At 45.9% G+C, this 26,331-nt stretch overlaps 1 protein-coding gene across 7 annotated transcripts in view; it reads left to right on the top strand.

Annotated features, from left to right (window-relative positions):
- pdzd2 (PDZ domain containing 2) overlaps positions 1-26,331 on the top strand; it is a 569,380-nt gene that overhangs the window by 371,239 nt on the left and 171,810 nt on the right. For 6 of the 7 annotated variants that reach the window (XM_085973663.1, XM_085973669.1, XM_085973672.1 and 3 more), the window contains 4 exons: positions 6,363-6,477; positions 21,754-21,827; positions 23,617-23,833; positions 25,590-25,707. In XM_085973663.1, coding sequence (XP_085829789.1) covers positions 6,363-6,477; positions 21,754-21,827; positions 23,617-23,833; positions 25,590-25,707 — 524 coding nt within the window. The remainder of the gene's footprint in view (positions 1-6,362; positions 6,478-21,753; positions 21,828-23,616; positions 23,834-25,589; positions 25,708-26,331) is intronic. The other variant, XM_085973666.1, reaches the window with a different exon arrangement.

The following is a 26,331-nucleotide window of genomic DNA, read 5'->3' as shown; positions in this document are numbered from 1 at the left end:
TATAACATTGGTGACGACGCAGATTCGAACCTACCTGCAACTCTGCATCACCTCCCAGGGATTCGCTCCTGGAGAACAGTGGAAGGAGGTCGAATCCAGAAGCACGGGCGTCGACCACGGAGATTTGAGCATCACAGGGGAGGCTGTCGAGAGCCAGGCTTGGCTTTCCAGTCACGGTGGTCCAGCGAAACGGGCTGGCAACAGGTACTGCGCAAACCCTTCCCGGACAGCGGCGGCTAGAGCCGACCGAGCGGCACAGAAAAAGGCCGAGCAGCGTCGACGGGGGAGAGAGAGAGGGCAGAGCGCTCAGGGTGCAGCCGGTGTTCAGGACTGAGCGGCATCAACGGGGAGAGAGACGAGAGAGAGCAGAGCGCAGCCGGTGTTCAAGGGCCGAGCAGCGTCAACGGGGGAGAGAGGCGCGCAGGAAAACGCGAGGCGCTGCCATTGCCACGAGGACAGCAGGGAGCGGCATTGGCAGCAGCGCAGGAGCAGCGCACGAAACCCACAGGGCGTCGCCATTTGCCACGAGGACCGCCGAGAGCGGCGTTGGCAGCAGCGCGGGAGACGCCATTTTAAGCCGCAGCGGGGAAGAAAGGAAAGCGCGGGAGACGCCATTTTAAGCCGCAGCGGGGAAGAAAGGAAAGCGCGGGAGACGCCATTTTAAGCCAGTCTAACCACACCCAAAAATGCCGAAGAGTGGCAGTATCACAGCGTTCAACAATGAAGTCGAAGATTGGACAACATATGTCGAACGCATAGAAGTATACTGCAAGGCGAATGAAGTGCCAGATGACAAGAAAGCGCTGGTATTGTTGAATTCAATGGGTGCAAAAACGTATGGCTTACTACGAAACCTAGTAACCCCAGAGAAGCCAGTAGAAAAGGATTTTGAAAACATAGTGTCAATCCTACAGGACCACTTAAACCCCACACTGCTGCTGATAGCAGAAAGATTTAAGTTTCACAAAAGGAACCAGCATAAAGATGAAAGTAATGCTGAGTATTTAACGGAACTGTGCAAGCTATCGAAAGACTGCCAGTTTGGAAAGGGACTAGCAGATACTTTAAGGGACAAGTTTGTGTGTGGGCTTCAAAGTGAAGGAACCCAGAAACGGCTTTTATCAGAAAAGGATATTACGCTGGACAAGGCTTTCAGCATTGCAGTATCACATGAAGCAGCAGCACGGGGCGCTGCAGAGATACAACGGAGACCGCAAGAATATGGCACAAATGAAATGTCATACGGAACAGTGAAGTGCTATCGCTGCGGCAGAACAACACACGACCATAATGATTGCTGGTTCAAGGACAAAGTGTGCAGACAGTGTGGAAAAGTAGGACACATAGCAAGAGTCTGCAGGTCAGGAAAGAAAACCAGCAGCAAGAAATCTCCACAGGAGAAGTACAAGAAGGTACATAAGATGACGGAGAATAGTTCAGACGAACAGAAGAGTGATACAGACTCCGGAAGCAAGGAGATGGGTTGTCTGAAACTACATAATGTGATCAAAACGGAGGATCACCAAACTATCTGGGTCACGCTCAAGATAGCAGGAGTCCAAGTGAAAATGGAATTGGACACAGGATCAGCCCTAACAGTCATAAACCGAAGGGACTACAAGCGGCTATTCTCACATATACCCTTGAGAGATACAAAGATTGTCTTGAAGACGTACACGGAGCAAAAAGTCTACCCCAAAGGAAAAATAATGGTGAACGTTATATATAATGGCAAGGAAACACCAAAAATGGACCTATATGTATTGCCAGATGGAGGACCACCACTACTAGGACGTGAATGGATCCAGAAGATACAGCTAGATTGGCATTCCATACAAGCACTGACTGTAGATGCCAAAAAGGATGACGACGTCACACCTGGCCGACTGTCAAAAATGCTAACTGCCGCACAAGAAGTGTTCCAGCAGGGACTCGGAATACTAAAAGGCATAACAGCGACGGTCAAAATAGAGGAAAATGCAAGCCCAAAGTTTTTTAAGGCCAGATGCGACCCGCCCAGCCGTCGAAGCAGAGCTGGAAGGTTTGGAACGTTCAGGAGTACTGTCCAAAGTGGACTGGAGCGAGTGGGCTACACCCATCGTTCCTGTAATGAAGAGGTCGTTGAGTAATACGCCTGGGGAACCAAAGAATGTTCGCATCTGTGGGGACTTTAAGGTGACAGTGAACCTAGTCCTTCACACTGTACAATATCCGCTTCCGCGGATTGAAGATATTTTCGCCTCGCTATCTGGAGGGAAACGCTTCACTAAGATTGATCTGGCCCAGGCGTACCTGCAAATGGAGGTAAAAGAAGCCTCGAAACAGTACCTCACGATCAACAGTCATAAAGGTCTCTACCAATACAACCGGCTGGTGTTCGAGGTAGCATCAGCTCCGGCTATTTGGCAAAGGGCAATGGAACAAGTCCTACAAGGGATTCCAGGGACCCAGTGTTATTTGGACGACATCCTGGTCACGGGCGAAAATGACAGTGATCACCTCGCCAACCTGGAGCAGGTGCTCACTAGATTGAAGGAATATGGGCTTCGAGCTAATCGCCACAAATGCGAGTTTTTCCAGAAGCAGATCTCGTATTGTGGCCACGTTATTGATAAAGAGGGGTTAAATAAGTCCCCTGAAAAGATTGAGGCAGTAGTCAAGGCTCCAGCACCGGAAAATGTGTCACAACTGAGGTCGTTCCTCGGGCTGGTGAACTACTACCATAAGTTCTTGCCGAATTTGTCTACCGTACTACACCCACTGAACACCCTACTGCAAACGGGGGTACCATGGAAGTGGAGTGACGAATGTAAACGAGCTTTCCAAAAGAGCAAAGCATTGATCACATCAAAAGAGGTGTTGGCTCATTTCAACCCAGCACTACCAATTCGGTTGGCATGTGATGCATCACCCTATGGCATTGGAGCGGTGCTGTCGCACAAATTCCCGGACGTCTCGGAGAGGCCAGTAGCCTTTGCGTCTCGGTCACTAACCTCAGCCGAGCGTAACTACGCCGAGATTGACAGGGAGGCCCTCAGCCTAGTGTGGGGAGTGAAAAAGTTCAATCACTATCTGCACGGGCAGAAGTTCACCTTGCTGACTGACCACCAACCACTTGTCTCCATCTTTAATCCAAAGAAGGGCATTCCGGTGATGACTGTGCAACGGCTACAAAGATGGTCCCTTTTTCTAGGGGCGCACCAATATGAAATCGAGTAGAAGGGCACGAAACAGCATGGAAACGCTGATGGGCTATCACGCCTGTAACTGCCTACTGCGGAGGAAGCACCAGCAGTGGATCCTGTCGAAATATTTCATTCGACTAGAATTGAATGCTTGCCAGTAACTAACGCTGGTATAGAGAAGGAGACCCGAAATGACGCGACACTGTCTCGGGTATATGATTTGACGGTGAAGGGATGGCCAGCACATGGCGACTCACTGTTGCCAGCATTCTCATCCAGAAGAGAACAGCTGTCAGTATGCCAGGGGACCTTGATGTGTGGATCCCGAGTGGTAATTCCACCCAAGTTAAGGGAGAGAGTGCTCAATGAGCTTCACGAAGGTCATCTGGGAGGGGTGAAAATGAAAAGCCTTGCTGGGGCTTATGTGTGGTGGCCGGGGATCGATCAGCAAATCGAGGACCTAACAAAGAGCTGCTCAGGAAGCCAGAAGGTCCAAAATGCACCACCACATCGATAGCAAAATAATGCAGATGTTGGAAATCCGAAATAACAACAGAAAATGCTGGAAAAATTCAGCAGGTCAGGCACATGCCCCTCTACACCCATGGGAGTGGCCCTCATCTCCATGGCAACGGTTGCATATTGATTTTGCTGGTCCATTCATGGACTCAATGTTTTTAATAGCTGTGGATGCGCACTCGAAATGGCCTGAGGTGATCAAAATGTCCTCCACCACCACGGAGAAAACTATTGCAGTCCTACGGACCATTTTTGCCAGGAACGGCTTGCCAGAGCAGATTTGCTCTGATAACGGACCACAGTTTGTGTCCGAAGAGTTTCGAAGATTTATGAAAAGGAATGGTGTAAGGCATTACACATCCGCCCCGTATCATCCAGCCACAAATGGATTGGCTGAGAGGTTCGTACAAACCTTTAAAAAAGCAGTAAGGGCCATGTGCGATGACGACATTCCACTGCAGCATAAGGTGGACAATTTCCTGTTAGCCTACAGAAATGCGACACATGCAGTCACCAACCAGGCCCCGGCCATGATGTTCTTTAACCGAAGGTTGAGATCTCGTCTGGATTTGCTCAGACCAAATGTACGAAGAGATATTGAGAGTAAGCAATTCCAGCACATCAATGAGAAGCCGACAAGGAGCTTCAATGTAGGGCAACCAGTCTTGGCCCGCGACTACCGAACAGAGAAATGGCAACCAGGAACGATATGCACACGGCAGGGGCCACTAATGTACACAGTGGATGTTGGGGAGAACATTGTGAGATGCCATGCTGACCAGATCCTAGAGTCACAGGAACTAGTCAACCCCATGTCTCGGCCATACGTACCTGGTGAGGAACCTGATGTACAGGTCGCATCTACCTCAGAAACAATAGCATTGGAAGCTGATGAATCAACTGACGACAGGGTGTTAGAATCGCCTCTGCACCAAGAGCGAGACACTCAGGAAAGGCGTTATCCAGAAAGAATCAGGAAGCCTCCCCAAAGACTGAATTTATAAATAGACTGTTTTCAGTTAATGTTGCATGTTAAAAGAGTTAATTGTAATTAGTTGATATTTAATTGTTAAATGAGTGTTATGGTACTGTTAATCTAAAAGGGGAGGAATTGTAATGTATTTACCTTTTAAGGGGGAGAACTACTTTTTACAGCTCCTGTATCCTGTAGTACCGGCAGTGACCACACCTGTATATAAACCCTGAGTAGTGATCTGTACAGTCAGTTGCAGTTTGAACCCTCATTCAGTAAACACCTGTTGATCGTTCCCTGCAGTCTTTGTCTGATTATTGAAGGACACAACATTAAGATACACGGATATAACAGGATTCAGAGGACCAAGGTGAGATTTTTTCAAGGGCACCGATGTTGCTGGAATAAATTGCAGGTGAGGTGGAGATGACAGAAGTGATCTGTTAAGGGTGAAAGAGCTTGCTCCAAGGAGGTGGCAGTGGATAGAGAGTTTACCCCAAACACTTCCAAACTGCATACAGCTCAAAAGTATCTTCCAAGTCCTGAAGGCTCAAGCTTCTGACATTGGAAAGTGAACAGCTGTGAAATGGTAGCTTTCATACCAATTTTGCAGCTGTCACCTATTCACAGCAATGGGGAGACATAGAGAACCCGACCTACTTACCTGACATGATCTCCGAACGACGTGAAGCCCATTAAAAAAGTAGGAAAATAGAAATTTGCTGGCAAAATAGTAGTAAACAAGCACTTAACAAGCATTTAACTATCTTAAATGCCTTCCCCGCCGCTTGGTGTTGGGTCAGTTCTGATATCGCAGACCCGACACTTTGGAAACTTACATGGAGGCGGGTTGTCAATCATTTCGATTTGACAGCGGACCCGCCTCCAAACCTGCACTCTGAGCGCCGGCAAAATTCAGCCCCATGTGTTTTATCAATACAAATTATCTAATGGACAGAAAGAGCTCCCTTGATATATCGTATATGGAAGAGAATGGGAGATTAAATACAAATTGGCCTTTTTGTGTGACAACAGCAATGTTTAGAACAGGTTTGTAATACAATTTTCTCATCCGCCCCCTCCCCTTACGCTGTACAACAGAGTTCCTGTGCCTGTTTGCACCAGACCTAAATATTTTCAGGGTAATTACTTTGCAGTATTTGGGCAATTAGACCAACTTTTCGCCAGCATGTTCATTTGTATGAGGAGGTAAAACATGCAGCGAAGCCCATGTGCAGTCGGAACTTGACAGATCACACGTTCGGGATTTGGCACATGCGGAAATCCCAAACTTGCGGTCAATTTCAAAGGCGGTAAGACAGCATACTCCGAGAGTACGCCATCATACCAACCGCGAATTCAGGGCCAATGTTAACAGTTGTCAGTGTTTCCAGCGGCAGGGGATTTCTTCGACGTTTTGGGAACTCCTTGATTTTTCCTTTCTTCTCCTAATCTTTTCAACCTTGCCGGTGTCCTGCAACACAAGCTGTGACTATAGTTTCTCAATAATATTTTTTAAAGCTTTGTTAATTAAAAATGTTACCTCCCTGTGTGTATTCTATCCGGACAGAAGAAAGGAATTGCTGAAGAGATGTTTCTTTTCTGAGCGAAATTAAAAAGGTTAACCAGAATAAACATTAAATTGTGACAAGTCTTAATTATTTCATTTTAACTGTATTTTCCAGGGTCTTGGTTTCAGCATAGTTGGTGGTCAGGATTCTGCCCGAGGACGGATGGGAATATTTGTTAAAACAATTTTTCCAAACGGAGCAGCTGCTGCTGATGGGAGACTAAAGGAAGGTCTGAAATCCGATTCGTTGAGCCTCACTGATTATCTTAATTTTAATAGATAAGAGCAGTTTTACAAGGACCAGTTGTCACTGATTATTTTAAATTTCATAATTGTTAAATTACAATCAAGTTCCCAAGTTGAATTGATCTTGCCATTACTGTGCTAAATTTACCATTGGATTAGGCCTATATCTGATGTCTGTGTTCCCGCCAACCAATGAAACTGTCTATTTTACAAATGTGGTTGTGAATGTGCAGTAACTTTTTACTTACTGCTTTATTTGTGGTTTCATCAGCCAGTCCCTGGTCAGAGAAGGTAGGATGACAGTCAGTATTTAGGAGGATGGGACGAATCCAGGTTGAGGAGGCTTTTTTTTAGGGTCACAAGAGTTAATCAAGAAGCTAAATTGTAAATTATTTTAAAGTTACATTAGCAATAAATATCCCTGAAATAAGAGCAGTAATGGGATCACAAGATTTGACTTTAGTAACATTTCCGCCGTATCAACCTTTGGATCTATGTTGGTTGCCAAAATGGACCCCATAAACAGTCTACATCTCAGACCAAAGGTGGAGGGAGGGGTTCTGGTCAATTTTGATGTTGAGACGTTGTAAGATAGTTTACAAAATGCACATCAGGTTTGCGAATTAAACACATTGAAAGAAAACAACTTCCACCAAGGGAGGTGGGGGAGGGGGATAAAGAGGCCGAGGTATCGCAACTTTAAAAAACATATTCTGCGGCTTGCAACCAAATCTTTAGCGGTTGATACTGCAGACAAGATATTAAGCCACATCTGATGACCCCATTATTTTTACAGTGTCTTTCAAAGATCAACTTTAAAATAATTTAAGATTTGGCTCTCCGTTGTGCTGCCGTAACTTGTACGATATAGCTTATTATTTTTGGCTCATTAAGAGAACCTAATAAAACAGACTACTAGCCATTTGTAAATTATATTTAAATCTCTCGGATGTTTCAATTGATTGTGAAAACACTTGTGATATGATTTGCAGACTCTCAACATCTTAAGCATTACCCTTTTCAGAGTTGACGCTATCTGTGCCATAGAAAGCTCTGCCAATTATAATAAGCAATTTACTTAGGGAAAAAATAACATGAAAAGCTGGTTTTGATATCAGGCAATAGCCTTTGCCCAGTAAGCCATTGTATTATGGTTGGATTTTAAATGAATAGGAGGCGTGCTTGTGTAATGTCGCACAGCATGTACAAATCTAGACTTTCTCTGCAGTATAATTACAGTGATTAGAATCAGAAATATTAATTTATTTTCCTTGCTCTCAAAGCCAATTTACTTTTTGAAGTTGGCTTTATTATCATGGTCATGGAGGTTTCATTATAAAGGACATTTCTCAGCTCTTTTCCTGAATAATTATATGTATAGGCAGATAGGTAGAGTTGTAGCAATAATAAGTTCCACATAACTGCTATCAGTAAAAGCTTTCTGCACTTCATTATTCCTATGGTGCAGTTCCTTTAATCGACTGTTTTATTGATTTGAGCAAACCTGTTTGAACCCGAGAGATGGTGAAGGCATCACCAAGCGGGGCTTATTATTAATTACTGTAGTGTATGTACCTTTAAGGGGAGAACTACTTTTTACAGCTCCTGTATACTGTCGTACCGGCAGTGACCACACCTGTATATAAACCCTGAGTAGGGATCTGTACAGTTAGTTTTAGAGTAACCCTCATCCAGTAAACACCTGTTGATTGTTCCCTGCAGTCTCTTGTCTAATTATTGAAGGACACACAACATCAAGATACACGGATCTAACATTGGCGACGAGAAGATTCAAACCTACCTGCAACTCTGCATCACCTCCCAGGGATTCGCTCCTGGAGAACAGTGAAAGAAGAAGGCCGAGTCCAGAAGCACGGGCGTCGACCATCCAGCGGAGACTTGAGCATCGCAGGGGAGGCTGTTGAGAGCTGAGCTTGGTTCTCCAGTCATGGTGGTCCAGTGAAACGGGCTGGCAACAGGTACGGCGCAGACCCTCCCCGGACAGCGGCGGCTAGAGCCGACCGACGGCACTGAAAAAGGCCGAGCAGCGTCGACGGGAGAAGAGAGAGGGTAGAGCGTACAGGGCACAACCGGTGTTCAGGACCGAGTGGCGTCAACGAGAGAGAGCAGAGCGCAGCCGGTGTTCAAGGGCCGAGCAGCGTCAGCGGGGAAGAAGGGAGAGTGCGGGAGATGCCATTTTGAGCCGCAGCGGAGAAGAAGGGAGAGCGCGGGAGACGCCATTTTGAGCCAGTCTAACCACACCCAAAAATGCCGAAGAGTGGCAGTATCACAGCGTTCGACAATGAAGTCGAAGATTGGACAACATATGTCGAACGCATAGAAGTATACTGCAAGGCGAATGAAGTGCCAGATGACAAGAAAGCGCTGGTATTGTTGAATTCAATGGGTGCAAAAACGTATGGCTTACTATGAAACCTAGTAACCCCAGAGAAGCCAGTAGAAAAGGATTTTGAAAACATAGTGTCAATCCTACAGGACCACTTAAACCCCACACCGCTGCTGATAGCGGAAAGATTTAAGTTTCACAAAAGGAACCAGCATAAAGACGAAAGTAATGCTGAGTTTTTAACGGAACTGCGCAAGCTATCGAAACACTGCCAGTTTGGAACGGGACTAGCAGATACTTTAAGGGACAAGTTTGTGTGTGGGCTTCAAAGTGAAGGAACCCAGCAACGGCTTCTATCAGAAAAGGATCTTACGCTGGACAAGGCTTTCAGCATGGCAGTATCACACGAAGCAGCAGCACGGGGCGCGGCAGAGATACAACGGAGGCCGCAAGAATATGGCACAAATGAAATGTCATACGGAACAGTGAAGTGCTATAGCTGCAGCAGAACAACACACGACCATAATGATTGCTGGTTCAAGGACCAAGTGTGCAGACAGTGTGGAAAAGTAGGACACATAGCAAGAGTCTGCAGGTCGGAAAAGAAAACCAGCAGCAAGAAATCTCCACAGGAGAAGTACAAGAAGGTACATGAGGTGACGGAGAGTAGTTCAGACGAACAGAAAAGTGATACAGACTCCGGAAGCAAGGAGCTGGGTTGTCTGAAACTACATAATGTGATCAAAACAGAGGATCACCAAACTATCTGGGTCACGCTCAAGATAGCCGGAGTCCAAGTGAAAATGGAATTGGACACAGGATCAGCCCTAACTGTCATAAACCGAAGGGACTACAAGCGGCTATTCTCACATATACCCTTGAGAGATACAGAGATCGTCTTGAAGACGTACACGGGGCAAAAAGTCTACCCCAAAGGAAAAATAAGGGTGAACGTTATATATAACGGCAAGGAAACACCAAAAATGGACCTATATGTATTGCCAGAGGGAGGACCACCACTACTAGGACGTGAATGGATCCGGAAGATACAGCTAGATTGGCATTCCATACAAGCAGTGACTGTAGATGCCAAAAAGGATGACGACGTCACACCTGGACGACTGTCAAAAATGCTAACTGACGCACAAGAAGTGTTCCAGGAGGGACTCGGAACACTAAAAGGCATAACAGCGACGATCAAAATAGAGGAAATTGCAAGCCCAAAGTTTTTTAAGGCCAGACTGGTGCCTTATGCAATCCACCCAGCTGTCGAAGCAGAGCTGGAAGGTTTGGAACGTTCAGGAGTACTGTCCAAAGTGGACTGGAGCGAGTGGGCTACACCCATCATTCCTGTAATGAAGAGGTCATTGAGTAATACGCCTGGGGAACCAAAGAAGGTTCGCATCTGTGGGGACTTTAAGGTGACAGTGAACCCAGTCCTTCACACGGTACAATATCCGCTTCCGCGGATTGAAGATATTTTCGCCTCGCTATCTGGAGGGAAACACTTCACTAAGATTGATCTGGCCCAGGCGTACCTGCAAATGGAGGTAGAAGAAGCCTCGAAACAATACCTCACGATCAACACTCACAAAGGTCTCTACCAATATAACCGGCTGGTGTTCGGGGTAGCATCAGCTCCGGCTATTTGGCAAAGGGCAATGGATCAAGTCCTGCAAGGGATTCCAGGGACCCAGTGTTATTTGGACGACATCCTGGTCACGGGCGAAAATGACAGTGATCACCTCGCCAACCTGGAGAAGGTGCTCACTAGATTGAAGGAATATGGGCTTCGAGCTAATCGCCACAAATGCGAGTTTTTCCAGAAGCAGATCTCGTATTGTGGCCACGTTGTTGATGAAGAGGGGTTACATAAGTCCCCTGAAAAGATTGAGGCAGTAGTCAAGGCTCCAGCACCGGAAAATGTGTCACAACTGAGGTCGTTCCTCGGGCTGGTGAACTACTACCATAAGTTCTTGCCGAATTTGTCTACAGTACTACACCCACTGAACACCCTACTGCAAACGGGGGTACCATGGAAGTGGAATGACGAATGTAAACGAGCTTTCCAGAAGAGCAAAGAATTGATCACATCAAAAGAGGTGTTGGCTCATTTCAACCCAGCACTACCAATTCGGTTGGCGTGTGATGCATCACCCTATGGCATTGGAGCGGTGCTGTCGCACAAATTCTCGGACAGCTCAGAGAGGCCAATAGCCTTTGCGTCACGATCACTAGCCTCAGCCGAGCGTAACTACGCCCAGATTGACAGGGAGGCCCTCAGCCTAGTGTGGGGAGTGAAAAAGTTCAATCACTATCTGCACGGGCAGAAGTTCACCTTGCTGACTGACCACCAACCACTTGTCTCCATCTTTAATCCAAAGAAGGGCGTTCCGGTGATGACTGCGCAACGGCTACAAAGATGGTCCCTTTTTCTAGGGGCGAACCAATATGAAATCGAGTATAAGGGCACGAAACAGCATGGAAATGCTGATCAGCTATCACGCCTACCACTGCCTACTGCGGAGGAAGCCCCAGAAGTGGACCCTGTCGAAATATTTCATTCGACTATAATTGAGCGCTTGCCAGTAACTAACGCTGGTATAGAGAAGGAGACCCGAAATGACCCGACACTGTCTCGGGTATATGACTTGACGGTGAAGGGATGGCCAACACATGGCGACTCACTGTTGCCAGCATTCTCATCCAGAAGAGAACAGCTGTCAGTATGCCAGGGGACCTTGATGTGTGGATCCAGAGTGGTGATTCCACCCAAGTTAAGGGAGAGAGTGCTCAATGAGCTTCACGAAGGCCATCTGGGAGGGGTGAAAATGAAAAGCCTTGCTAGGGCTTGTGTGGTGGCCGGGGATCGATCAGCAAATTGAGGACCTGAGAAAGAGCTGCTCAGGATGCCAGAAGGTCCAAAATGCACCACCACATGCCCCTCTCCACCCATGGGAGTGGCCCTCATCTCCATGGCAACGGGTGCATATTGATTTTGCTGGTCCATTCATGGACTCAATGTTTTTTATAGCCGTGGATGCGCACTCGAGATGGCCTGAGGTGATCAAAATGTCCTCCTCCACCACGGAGAAAACTATTGCAGTCCTACAGACCATATTTGCCAGGAACGGCTTGCCAGAGCAGATTTGCTCTGATAACGGACCACAGTTTGTGTCCGAAGAGTTTCAAAGATTTATGAAAAGGAATGGGGTAAGGCATTACACATCCGCCCCGTATCACCCAGCCACAAATGGATTGGCTGAGAGGTTAGTACAAACCTTTAAAAAAGCAGTAAGGGCCATGTGCGATGATGACATTCCACTGCAGCATAAGGTGGACAATTTCCTGTTAGCCTACAGAAATGCGACACATGCAGTCACCAACCAGACCCCGGCCATGATGTTCTTTAACCGAAGGTTGAGATCTCGTCTGGATTTGCTCAGACCAAATGTACGAAGAGATGTTGAGAATAAACAATTCCAGCACATCAATGAGAAGCCGACAAGGAGCTTCAATGTAGGGCAACCAGTCTTGGCCCGCGACTACCGAACAGCGAAATGGCAACCAGGAACGATATGCACACGGCAGGGGCCACTAATGTACACAGTGGATGTTGGGGAGAACATTGTGAGACGCCATGTTGACCAGATCCTAGAGTCACAGGAACGAGTCAACCCCATGTCTCGCGAAACCTGGTGATGAACCCGACATACAGGTAGCATCTACCCCAGAAGCAGTAGCATCGGAAGCTGATGAACCAACCGACGACGGGGCCAGAATCGCCTCCACACCAGGAGCAAGACACTCAGGAAAGGCGCTATCCAGAAAGGATCAGGAAGCCGCCCCAAAGACTGAATTTATAAATAGACTATTTTCAGTTAATGTTGCATGTTAAAAGTGTTAATTGTAATTAGTTGATATTTAATTGTTAAATGAATGTTACGGTACTGTTAATCTAAAAGGGGAGGAATTGTAGTGTATGTACTTTTAAGGGGAGAACTACTTTTTACAGCTCCTGTACACTGTAGTACCGGCCTTGACCACACCTGTATATAAACCCTGAGTAGGGATCTGTACAGTTAGTTTTAGAGTAACCCTCATCCAGTAAACACCTGTTGATTGTTCCCTGCAGTCTCTTGTCTAATTATTGAAGGACACACAACATCAAGATACACGGATCTAACAATTACCACAAAAAAGCAAATAATTTTTCCTTGGCATCAGTTAACTTTATTGCACAGAGTGAAGCCCACTAACTTCCCCAGGAGTAATGCATATCACTTTCAGAGTATGAACACTGACAGAATGTGAAGACAGTACAACTTAGTAACAAGTCTTGTTTTCCAACCCGTTGCAATTGCAGTAAACCCTGATGCCAAAAACAAAAAATCGAGATTCGTTTATCTCGAACAGAGTTCCTACCAAAGTACTACTTTATTCCTGTAAGGGGAGGACTTAACTCAAGATCCCTAAGTGGCTTAGAAGTTGAGTGCACTATGTGGTGTGCTTTTCACCATACAAACCAGACTGGTCCCAGGTTTGATTGATGGTCTGAGATGATCTCAACCTGGGCAACTGGGGCACTACAATTAATCTCACATTCCCTGGGCTAGGGAGGGGGAAGATCTGATGCTGTTCCCATTCCTGGTCATAATCCAGCGATTCCTGCTGGAAAGTTGCCACATATGGATGTTGAATGAGGATAGGATTGGGTTTTGCTGTAATGGCCCGCCTCAATCAAATAACCAGCCAATGTTCAGACATGTAGAAGGATGAGGTATTGAACGGTGGCCCGAATCTGTGGAACTAACTCCAGGAAGGGTTGCTGCCTTCAGCAGAGGAGGGAATAAAATTGGCAGCGGGAGGGGAAATACAGCTACTACTGCAGTAAAAGAAATGTGAAACTTTGCTGCTGTCTTGGTAGAGTGAGAAAATGTCAGGCAGAGGCATAGTACTTAGTAGAAGCCATGAGAGATGTGATAGGTTAGAGCTTTAGAAAATCAATGAAATTATATAACATTGAAATAAAATTAAATTACAAAATTAATATTCAGGAGTCACACATTTAGTGATTCCCTAGATAACATAAGCACAAATAGACCAATATTCTTGAAACCAGCTGCAGCTGAATGCCTTATGAACATAAGTGGCTTAAGAGTCAACCACATGGTGTGAGACTGAAGCCCCGTGTAGGCCAGACCAGGTAGGCAAGTTCTCTTCCCTGAAGGACATTAGTGAACCAGTTGGAGTTTTTGACAATCCGGCTGCCCTCATAGTGACAAATTATCAACTTTATTGAATTCATTTTCACAACCTGTCATGGTGGAATTTGAATTCACAACTTTGTCTTTCCAGTTCAGGACTATAACCTGTATTTAATTCCTCTTGCATCTTTATTCCAATCATTTATATAAATGGAAAACAAAAGATATCCCAGCACAGATACCTGAGGCACCCTATGGCCCACCTCCCATCACTCTAAAATGTTCATTTATCCCTACTGTTGCTTTCTGTCTCCAGCAATCATTCTATGCAGCTGCGTTCACTCTAATATCATCTGCCTTAACCTTCATAGCAAGTCTCTTATGTAGCATCTGAATCAAATACCTTCAGAAATTCCATTTATACAGCGGATATGTAACATTCATCATGTTCCTGTGTTTTCCATAACAAAATTCAATAGTGAAGCACGCCCTCACTTTACAGATCCATGCTGACTATCCTTGACGACTCCTCACCTTTCTAAGTGTTCACAATTTCATCCATATTATGGATCAGATGGTAGATTTTAAGAATATGCAGTACATTGGCATAGTGGTTATGTTACTGAACTAGTAATCCGGAGGCCTGGACTAATAATGTCAGTTCAAATCCCACCACGGTAGCTGGGGGATTTAAATTCAGTTAATTAAATAAATCTGAAATGAAAAAGCTAGTGTCAGGAATGGTGACCATAAAACTACCGGATTGTTGTAAAAACCCAACTGGTTCACTAATGTCCTTTAGGCAAGGAAACCTGCAATCCTTACCCGGTCTGGCCTATTATATGTGACTCCAGACCCACAATGTGGTTGACTCTTAACTGCACTCTGAAATGGGCTAGCAAGCCACTCAATTGTTGTGTATGTACCTTTAAGGGAATAACTGGTCTTAGACGGCAGTACCGGCAGTGACCACCCCTGTATAAAAGGCCCAAGCAGGCTTCTGTAGTTTCAGTTTCAAGTTGCCTCCTGTTCAGGAAAGTACCTGTTAAACTGTTCTCCCGAAGTCCGTGTATTATTGAGGCGCGGACTTTACAGTGGCGACGAGTAAGTTCGAACTCACCTGCAGTGTGGCATCATCTCACGGGGATCTCGCCTGAAAGGAAGGTCCTGGAAGGTCGTAGTCTGAGCAACGGGCGTCGACCGAGGGCAACCGCCCAAAGAATCCATCGGTGTTCGGAGAATTGCGGGAGAGACTGTGGTTCCAGCGAATCGTGCTGGTAGCAGGTAGCGCGCTGACCCTTCCGGACTGCGGCGGGCTCAAGCTCGATCGAGCAGCTCTACAAATCGGGCCGCGCAGCGTCGCCGGGAAAAGAAAACAAGAGAGAGAGGGTGGAGCGCACAGGGCGCGGTTGGTGCTCGAGAACAGGACAGCGGAGAGAAACTAAACGGGGGGAAGGAAAGCGAGACGCGCCGAAGCTGCGGGTCGCCGCCATTACCCCGTAGAACGCCAGGAGCAGCGTGGCAGTAAGGGGAAGAAGCAAAAGCGCGGGAGGCGCCATTTTATTCCATTGGGGAAGAAGCAAAAGCGCGGGAGGCGCCATTTTAAATCACCCAAGATGTCGAAAAGTGGCAGTATCACTGCTTTCGACAACGAGGTAGAAGACTGGACCACGTATGTGGAAAGAATTGAAGTGTACTGCAAGGCAAATGAGGTGGCTGATGGAAAGAGGGCGTCGGTATTATTAAATCTGATGGGTGCGAGTACGTACGGCCTATTGCGGAATTTAATTACCCCAGCTAAACCAATGGAGAAAAGTTTTGAGGAGATTGTTCATATCTTACAGGAACACCTGAGCCCTACACCACTGCTGATAGCAGAAAGATTCAAGTTCCATAAAAGAAACCAGCACAAAGATGCGAGCAATGCTGACTATCTTACGGAACTACGCAAGTTATCGAAGCATTGCCAGTTCGGAGCAGGACTGGCAGACACCTTACGGGATAAGTTTGTCTGCGGGCTCCAGAGTGAAGGAACCCAGAAACGACTACTTTCAAAAAAGGACCTGACGCTAGAACAGGCTTTCAGCGTGGCAGTATCCTACGAAGCAGCAGCACGGGGAGCTGCGGAAATACAACAGAAACCACAAGAATACAGCGCTAACGAAATGGCGTATGGAGCAGAAAAGTGCTATCGCTGCGGCAGAACAACCCATGAGCAGAAGGACTGCTGGTTTAAAGACAAAATATGCAGGCAATGTGGGAAAATGGGACATATAGCAAGAGTCTGCAGGTCGGGAAAGAAGACCAACACGACAAGAACTACTAAGGAACAGTACAGGAAAGTAAAGAAACTGACAGATAGTAGTTCAGAAGATCAGGAGAGTGATAAGGACTCCGGGAGCAGGCGACTAAGTTGTTTAAAGTTACACAACGTGATCGCAAAAGAAGATCACCGAACCATTTGGGTCACCCTCATGATAGCAGGGTCCCCAGTGAAGATGGAATTGGACACAGGATCAGCCCTAACTGTCATGAATCGACGAGACTATGAGCGGCTATTCTCACACATACCCTTAAAGGACACGTCCATTGTATTGAAGACATACACGGGGCAAAAGGTCTACCCCAGAGGAAAAATAAGGGTGCCAGTTGAATATAACCGAAAGGAAACACAGAAACTATACATGTATATACTACGAGATGGAGGACCACCATTATTGGGACGTGAATGGACCCGAAAACTACAATTGGATTGGCATTCCATTCTGGCACTAACTGTGACTGACAAAAAAGATGATGACGTCGCACCTGGACGTCTGTCACAAATTCTATCTGATGCGGAAGAGGTGTTCCAACAAGGACTTGGGACTCTAAAAGGAGTAAAGGCAACCATAAAGATTGAGGATAACGCAACCCCAACATTTTTCACGGCCAGACCGGAGCCATACGCAATACGCCCAGCTGTGGAAGCTGAACTGGAGAGTCTGGAGCGTTCGGGGGTGCTGTCTAAGGTGGACTGGAGCGAGTGGGCCACACCCATCGTTCCTGTAATGAAGAAAGCATTGAGCAGCACGCCTGGGGAGCCAAGGAAGGTTCGCATCTGTGGGGACTTCAAGGTGACTGTGAACCCAGTCCTGCACACAGTACAGTATCCGCTTCCGCGGATAGAAGATATTTTCGCCTCACTATCTGGAGGGAAACGTTTTACAAAGATTGACCTGGCTCAAGCGTATCTACAAATGGAGGTGGAAGAAGCATCTAGGAAATACCTCACGATAAACACTCACAAAGGCCTTTACCAGTACAATCGACTGGTATTTGGGGTAGCATCGGCCCCGGCTATGTGGCAGAGGGCAATGGAACAAGTCCTGCAAGGGATCCCGGGGACCCAGTGTTATTTGGACGACATCTTGCTTACGGGCGAAAATGACAATGAACACCTTGCCAACCTGGAGCAGGTGCTCACTAGATTACAGGAATATGGGCTACGAGCCAACCGTCCCAAATGCGAGTTCTTCAGGAGGCAAATCTCGTATTGTGGCCACATGATTGATGAGGAAGGGTTGCATAAGTCGCCGGACAAGATTGAGGCTGTAGTCAAGGCTCCAGCACCAGAAAATGTGTTGCAACTGAGGTCGTTCCTCGGGTTGGTGAACTACTACCATAAGTTCTTGCCGAATTTATCTACAATTCTGCACCCACTGAACGCCCTCCTTCAAACTGGTGTAACATGGAAATGGAGTGATGAGTGTAAGTGTGCCTTTCAGGAATGTAAATGCCAAATCACTTCAAAAGAAGTATTGGCCCACTACAACCCAACACTACCGATTCGGTTGGCATGTGATGCGTCACCTTACGGCTTTAGAGCGGTGCTGTCACACAAATTCCGTGATGGTTCAGAGAGGCCAATAGCCTTTGCATCGCGCTCGCTAGCCTCAGCCGAGCGTAACTACGCCCAGATTGACAGGGAGGCCCTCAGCCTGGTGTGGGGGGTGAAGAAGTTCAATCACTATCTGCACGGGCAGAAATTCACCCGACTGACTGATCATCAACCCCTGGTCTCAATTTTTAACCCAAAGAAGGGCGTTCCGGTGATGACGGCGCAACGGCTGCAAAGATGGTCACTTTTTCTAGGGGCACATCAGTATGACATAGAGTACAAAGGTACGAAACAACATGGAAACGCTGATGGGCTGTCGCGCCTACCGTTGCCTACAGCGGAAGAAGCACCTGCAGTGGACCCTGTGGAGATATTCCATGCGACCATAGTCGAATGTTTGCCTGTTACAAATGCAAGTATTGAGAAGGAAACCCGAAATGACCCGACACACTCTCGGGTCTATGATTTGACGGTGAAGGGATGGCCAGCATATGGCGACTCACTGTTGCCAGCATTCTCGCCAAGGAGGGAACAGCTGTCAGTGTGCCGGGGAACCTTGATGTGTGGATCCCGAGTGGTAATTCTGCCCAAGTTGAGAGATAGAGTACTCAATGAGCTTCACGAGGGTCATCTGGGAGGGGTAAAAATGAAGAGCCTAGCCAGGGCGTTTGTGTGGTGGCCGGGAATCGATAAAGAAATCGAGGATATGACCAAGAGATGCACAGGATGCCAGAAGGTCCAAAACGCTCCACCACAGGCCCCGCTACATCCATGGGAGTGGCCCTCATCTCCATGGCAACGGGTACACATTGATTTCGCTGGTCCATTTATGGACTCAATGTTTCTAATCGCTGTGGACGCCCATTCGAAATGGCCAGAGGTCATTAAAATGTCCTCCACCACCACGGAGAAAACTATTGCAGTCCTAAGGACCATCTTCGCCAGGAATGGGTTGCCAGAACAGATCTGTTCCGACAATGGCCCACAGTTTGTGTCTGAGGATTTCTGGAGGTTCCTGAAGAATAATGGGGTGAAACATTACACATCTGCCCCATATCATCCAGCCACAAATGGATTGGCTGAGAGGTTTGTTCAGACCTTTAAAAAGGCCATAAAGGCAATGTATAATGACGACATACCACTGCAACACAAGGTGGGCACTCTGCAGCCTTCCGGTCTCAATATCGAGTTCAACAATTTCAGATCATAACCTCGGCCCCTATTTCATTTTTACTTATATTTTTCCACTCCTTTCCTCCCCCCCCCCCCCCCTTTCCTTTTGTTTCTCTCTCACACCTGGCAGCTATCTTTTGCCCTGCCATTACACTTTACACCTAATCCCAGCCTATTACCATCTCGTCTAGCTTCTAATCTCTTTTACTTCTTTTGGTTCTTTTATTCTTTTGTCCGATCGCAGCCCTGCCTTCGATCTAGTTCCTTTTCTCTCCAGTTTTGAAGAAGGGTCAAACCCGAAACGTCAACTCAAATTTCTCTCCACGGATGTTGCCTGACCTGCTGAGTTTTTCCAGCATTTTCTGTTGTTATTGTGGATAACTTCCTGTTTGCTTACCGGAATGCGACACATGCAGTAACCAACCAAACTCCAGCCGTACTGTTTTTCAACCGGAGACTAAGATGTCGCTTGGATTTGCTCAAACCAAACATAAGACGAGATGTTGAGGATAAGCAGTTCCAGCACATAAATGAGAAGCCAACCAGGAGCTTCAAGATAGGGCAACCAGTCTTGGCCCGCGACTACCGAACGGAAAAATGGCAGCCAGGCACGATATGCACACAGCAGGGACCACTAATGTACACAGTGGACGTTGGGGAGAGCATCATGAGACGCCATGCTGACCAGATTCTAGAGTCACAGGAACAAGCCAAACCTGTACCACAAGCATGTGCACCTGGTAATGAGCCCGAAGTACAGATTGCGTCTACCTCAGAAGCAGGGGTATTGGAAGCTGACGAACCAACCAATGACAATGAGCCAGAATTGACTCCAGCGCCAGAACAGGATACTCGAGAAAGGCGCTATCCAGTCCGGATCAGGAAGCCTCCTCAAAGACTGAACTTATAAATGACTATTTCAGTTGATGTATATATTACTGAGAAAATTGTAATTGTAATTAGTTATTATTTAGTTGTTAAATGAATGTTATGTACTGTTTATCTAAAAGGGGAGGAATTGTTGTGTATGTACCTTTAAGGGAATAACTGGTCTCAGACTGCAGTACCGGCAGTGACCACCCCTGTATAAAAGGCCCTAGCAGGCTTCTTTAGTTTCAGTTTCAAGCTGCCTCCTGTTCAGTAAAGTACCTGTTAAACTGTTCTCCCGAAGTCCGTGTATTATTGAGATGCGGACTTTACAGCTTTGACAACGTCAGCACCGTGGGAGTACCTTCACCACACGGACTGCAGCGGTTCAAGAAGGCGGCTCACCACCACATTCTGGAGGGTAATTAGGAATGGGCAATAAATGCCGGCCTTGCCAGCAATGCTCACATCCTGTGAACGAATAAATTAAAAAAAATTCCTGCACATATCAGGTATTTAGTCTAGAAACTGAGGCCCCTACAGGATTTTCTGTCAATTAGTTTTAATTGGCCGGAAACCCTGTGGAATCCGTAAACATCCACACCCAAGTTCCTGATATGCACCCCTGGTGTGCAGAGTTCCACATTTGGAGCATAAATGAGTGAATCTGCCCTTTGGAGATTTACCCATAACTGAGGTAAGACTAATTGACACATGCTTTCCTGATTAATCCCTTTCTTGAACAGGTATATAACATTTTCTACCCTCCAGTCCTTTGGCATAATTCCCATTTCCAAAGAGTTTTATGTTATGTAGGAATTTTGTTTTTGGGTGAGGGGAACTGAACAGAAATTACAGAACAATGCAGCTTTAAAATGTTTCTGTGGTTAATGTTTTTTTTTTAAAGTTGTGATTAACTTTCAGTCAGTGATCCCCAGAGCCCTGGCTGGTTTCTCTCCCTGACTTCCCAATTCCTCGGATTGTATGGATGGCAGTTCCCTGGGATTGTAGTGGATGGCAGTTCCCTGGGATTGTAGTGGATGGCAGTTCCCCGGGATTGTAGTGGATGGCAGTTCCCTGGGATTGTAGTGGATGGCAGTTCCCCGGGATTGTAGTGGATGGCAGTTCCCTGGGATTGTAGTGGATGGCAGTTCCCCGGGATTGTAGTGGATGGCAGTTCCCCGGGATTGTAGTGGATGGCAGTTCCCCGGGATTGTAGTGGATGGCAGTTCCCCGGGATTGTAGTGGATGGCAGTTCCCCGGGATTGTAGTGGATGGCTAGAGATAATATAAGCAAGTAAGTGCAATCTGTTCAAGTAGGACTTATTTTTTAGTGTTCAAGCTTTATAGCCACATACAGAATTATTCCCATTTTTAAATGCATTTTATAACTAAAAGATTAATTGGTAGTTTTGGAAAATGCATTTCTTTTCTCATTGACAGTTTTAAAACTTTTTTTGCAACAATTCTGTATGTACATTTCGCAACCCTTGAGTTTAATTTACGCCTAAGGACAAATGATTAACATTGTCCACGTCTTGTTTCATTGTTTTAAACTGGTTTTACTGGTGGTGAAGTGCTTTTAACACCTTGCCATTGTTTATTAATTCTTCTTAAACCACCAGTATCGTTGTTCCTTGACATTTAATGATTGTTCTTTTTTTTAAAAACAGCAGTTTAAAACAATAGCGATGCTAGCATTAACATTCAATAAATCATAAATGGTGTCTTTTTAAAAGGGTGTAAATGTTCCTGAGGATTAATAGGCCTGTACTGTACTCAACAGGAGATGAAATTCTAGAAGTTAATGGGGAATCTCTGCAGGGATTAACCCATCAGCAGGCCATCCAGACCTTCAAGGTAAGATGTCCCGTACAATGCAGTGGTTTCTCTTAAGCCTAGCACCATTTTCCCTGGAAATGACTTGTTTCTTGCTGCACTTTGAGCACAAACCCATCTGATTAGTCCACAGGTTTGCGTATATAACAGCCAAAAAAGATGAACAGGACAGTTTTTCTTTCCAAGTAGGTTGTCTGAAAATTTGTAAAAGGAAAACTAAATACCAAAGGATAAATGTTTACCAATTTGCAATCCAGCACAAAATTTTATGCATTGAGAGCACATACTATGAACTTGGATGCAGAGGTCAGTAGCTTCACAGGATCTTGCACCATCGTGAACAGAAAATCCTCTCGGGCCTGCAAACCTCTGTCAGAATTCCCTATCTAAGCTCCCAACATGTAAAACTCCATGTAGGGAGTGTCATTTCCTAAGATCTATCTTTTGGTGTTCAGTTTTCATTTTTAAATGCTGAGTTTTAATAAGCTGAGTTAACTCGTTAGCTGATACACTTTGTAAATTATTAATGCAGAAGGGCCAATTTTACAAATTCCTGATCCAGGCCGGGAGCCTCGCACACTGGCAGTGCATATTATGAACCCACAGGTACACTCCCCATGATCTAAAATGTAACGGGAAGGATGTTCGCAGACGAGGCCAGCTGCCAGTTACACGTATTCAGATATTGGCCAAAGAGCATCAGCAGTCCTAGGAAGTTCTGTTCTCCCTGTGCCAGACATTTTTTTAAAAAGTTTTCAGTTCATGCATTATGACCTTGAAAAATGGCCTAATTTTTGCCTAATTACAGCGTGTAGTTGTATTATTACACGCTGACCGGCAGTACTTTGAGTTATACAGACTTACCTGGGTCATCTACCTGGTGAATGTGAAGGTGCCTTGGAATGTCAAACATGGGCAACCTCCCTCAGACTTTACTAGCCATCAAACAAGGGATTTGGGAGCCTCGTCACTCCATCACTTGCCCACAGACTCCATTTCCTCCCTCCACATTCAATTTGTCTTCCCCTGGACTTCCTTTGCCTATTTGCAAAGGCTTAAGAGTATATTGAAAATATTTGCAGCCGAAAACAATTTTTGACCCCATTTATGACCACTTCCTTTAAGAAGCCTTTAAGTTTACCCAGTAGCCATTAAGGATTCCCCAGAGAAAAGGAGTGCAACATGCTTAACAGGAGGCGAAGGCCAGGCTCAATGCTGTGTATAATAGGTACATGACCTGGGAACAGATTTGAAAGACGACAGCATAACTTAAGGGAGCTGCCAGCAGAATACTCAACAGTACCATTCACCAGGTAGTCCTTAATTGCCATTAAGGACTACTGACTTGCACAATTTCCCTTCCCTACCCCTGTCAACGGCAATCAGCAGGCCCAATATAGGCAGGGAGCTCATCTGATTATTTATTTAGGGCTAATAACAGAATATTTCCCATAATTGTCCCACTTCCAACTCAGTGAGCATTACGCTCACTGTTCTGTTAGGACGTTTGTTTTTCATCCACATCAGAAAATATACTTTCTCATCTCCAAGCAAACCTGCTGGCTAATAATGATGATGTAACCTCCTTTTTGAATGTGGTTTTTAAAAGCAATTATTTAATTGCAATGACTAGCAAATCAACGCAATGAATCAGGTGCCTTGGCCTCCATGGCAGATTCTCCAATTCATACTCCAATTGAATGAGACTTTGCATTGAGAGCACAGCCCTCACAAAATTTACCCTGAAATATTTATCTCCTTATTGATTCATTCATCTATCTACTCTAATATATATATTTTTTCCCAACAGCAGCTGAAGAAGGGAGTTGTGACCCTAACTGTTCGAACCAGGTTGCGCAGTCCTAGCCTTACTCCTTGTCCCACTCCCACACTAATGAGCCGATCCAGCTCTCCCAATTCCAATGCCAGTGGTGGAACTCCGGTACCAGGCTCAGAAGAGGGGGACTGCTCTCGCAAGGGGCCAGGACCGAAAGATCGGATCATAATGGAGGTGACATTAAAGAAAGGTAATGCTAATCGAGGGCCAACAACACTGCTAAAACTGTACAAGCTATATAAACTCTGAGGACTGGCAAACATAGGAGCAGGAGTAGGCCATTCGGCCCTTCGAGCCTGCTCCGCCATTCAATATGATCATGGCTGATCCTCTATCTCAATACCATATTCCCGCTCTCTCCCCATACCCCTTGATGCCTTTTGTGTCTAGAAACCTATCTATCTCATATATATTCAGTGACTTGGGGGTCGATTTTCCTGGAGCCGTCAGGCAGGGTTTCAGGCGTGTGGGGGGGGGAAATCCTGAATTCGGGGGTCCCGACACCATCCCGCCCAAAACCCCGCTGCACGCAACTTTCAGAGGCGGCGGGTACCCGCCCCGCACTGGGACCCGCCGACCACAGGCGGGAAGGGATTAGTGCCAATTAACTGCCTATTAACAGGTAGTTAACAGGCAGTTTTTAGCCTAATCCCTATTTTGAGGGGTGTCATGTGGGATTCCCGACGGCTCCAAACCACGCCAGGTTAGAGCAGGCGGGCCATCGGGTTGAAGGAGTTGGAGGGGTCGCGATGTCGGTGTTCAGGTGAGTGATGGGTGCATGAGTGTAAAGGTAAGTGTGTTTGGTGTGTCTAAAGTGTGTAAAGAACCTTTACTTACCTGTACTTACCTTAACAGCCTTTCTTCCTGTAGGCGTCGGGAGCGCATCACTCAGCCGGCACTTAAAGCTGAATGGCTGCGATCTGTGAAAAGTGACAGCCTTCAGCTTTGAGTGCTGCTGAGAGTTCTAACTGAGTCTGTGCAGAATGACTCATGTTAGAATTCAGACTGTCAGCGTTTGGCAGCTTCAAACAGCTGCGAAACACTGATATTTCATCTGTCAAGAACTCTTGACAGATGAAATTGGTCTGTGACGTCACCTGTTGCCGGGTGGCCCTTAATTGGCCTGCACTCTCTCCATGGCAAGAACATCCTGCAAGGGACCTACGCTTGACTTCACCAATCTTTTTCTCTTCACATATCTATAGATGTCACAGATCTATAGATATCATGCCTTCATCCAAAACATTGATAAAGATGTTGAACAGCAACATTCCCAACACAGAGAGGTGCGGGACTCCACTTGCGACTGGATCCTATACAAAGCTGCTTCCATTAAATACTACCCTCTGCCTACAAGAATGCAACCACATCTTTATTCAGCCTCAAATCTACCTGCCAATTCCACATGATGAGACCTTTTATAATAGTCGCATCCCCGCATGTGCACCACTAAAATATAGAATATGTAGATACACAGTATTTTTCAGCATGTAAAGTAGGTTGCTGTCAATGAATTGCCCTCTTATTTCCATTCCATGTTTTTGGGAAGAAGGGGACAAGCATAGAGAACAGTTTTCTATAACAGTTATGCTTGTGGGGAAGGGAGATAAATTCCTGTTTAACTGACATACTCTTTACTGGAATAGGCTGTACGTTAACATTTTAGGTATTGGTTAATGGGTAGGTAGAGCCAGTGTTCTTATTTATTTAAAATTCAGCCAAGCTTCATAGGAGGACTAAGAGAATTAGGTTGGAACTTTGATACAATATGATGAAAATTCTTGCTGCGTACCATTAAAACGCCCTTTATAATATGTTCTAGCTTTTCTGTGTTTCTGGCCAGCGACTGCTCTATGCAAGTTTCAAAATGTTATCCCCTATATGTTACCACAATGACGGTGTAAGAATTGTGAGTTACCTGCCATCTGTGTGTTGTTTCATTTCAGAGCCTGGAGTTGGGTTGGGGATTGGAGCCTGTTGCCTTACATTGGAGAGCAGCACACCAGGAATCTACATCCACAGCCTTGCCCCAGGATCAGTTGCCAAACTGGATGGCAGACTGAGGTCAGTCTTAAACTGTGAAAATGTATTCCCTGAAGTTGTGATGTGCCCAGTGCTTCACTAAAAGTAACAGGTGGAGTGCTTCTTTCTACAGGTGATTTGTCTTCTTTTGGTAACCTTGTTAAAGGAGCAGTAGATCGGATAAAGTGTCAATAAATTTCAGAAACTCATTTGTGAAAGTTATTTTTATTCCAATTTTCTCTCCACTCCGAAGGTGGTGACTCATTCTGGGATACAGTTCCACAGGTGTTGACAATGGCTATTCTTTATATAAGAGCCTTGACAGTGAGTGTCGGCAAGCTATTTAACCAAGGAGGTGGTCACAGATCCTCCTCTTAACCAACCTCTAAATTGCACACTTTCCAGCAGCAGTCACTAGATAGTGATCAAGAATAGGAACCTTGGCTTATTTTTCCCCTCCCAAGCCTGACAGTGTTGAAACTAATTGTATTGCCCTGTTGCCACAATGGCTGATCTCCGATGATTTGGCACAGCCTGGAAATTGAATGCGGGACCTTCCTCTTCTATGTAGCTCAGTAGTATGCACTGCATTACTTTATTGAGCCATCCAGAAAGCTTCCGCTTTGGAAAAGTTTTGAATTGCAACAGATAGCATCTCTGCGGGTG

This window comes from Somniosus microcephalus, chromosome 2 (assembly GCF_052327205.1).
Source record: "Somniosus microcephalus isolate GS21.2 chromosome 2, FLI_Smic_1.0, whole genome shotgun sequence".
NCBI classification, from domain to species: Eukaryota; Metazoa; Chordata; class Chondrichthyes; order Squaliformes; family Somniosidae; genus Somniosus; species Somniosus microcephalus.
The sequence above is the reverse complement of the archived record's forward strand: the minus strand, read 5'-3'. Positions and strand labels throughout refer to the sequence as shown.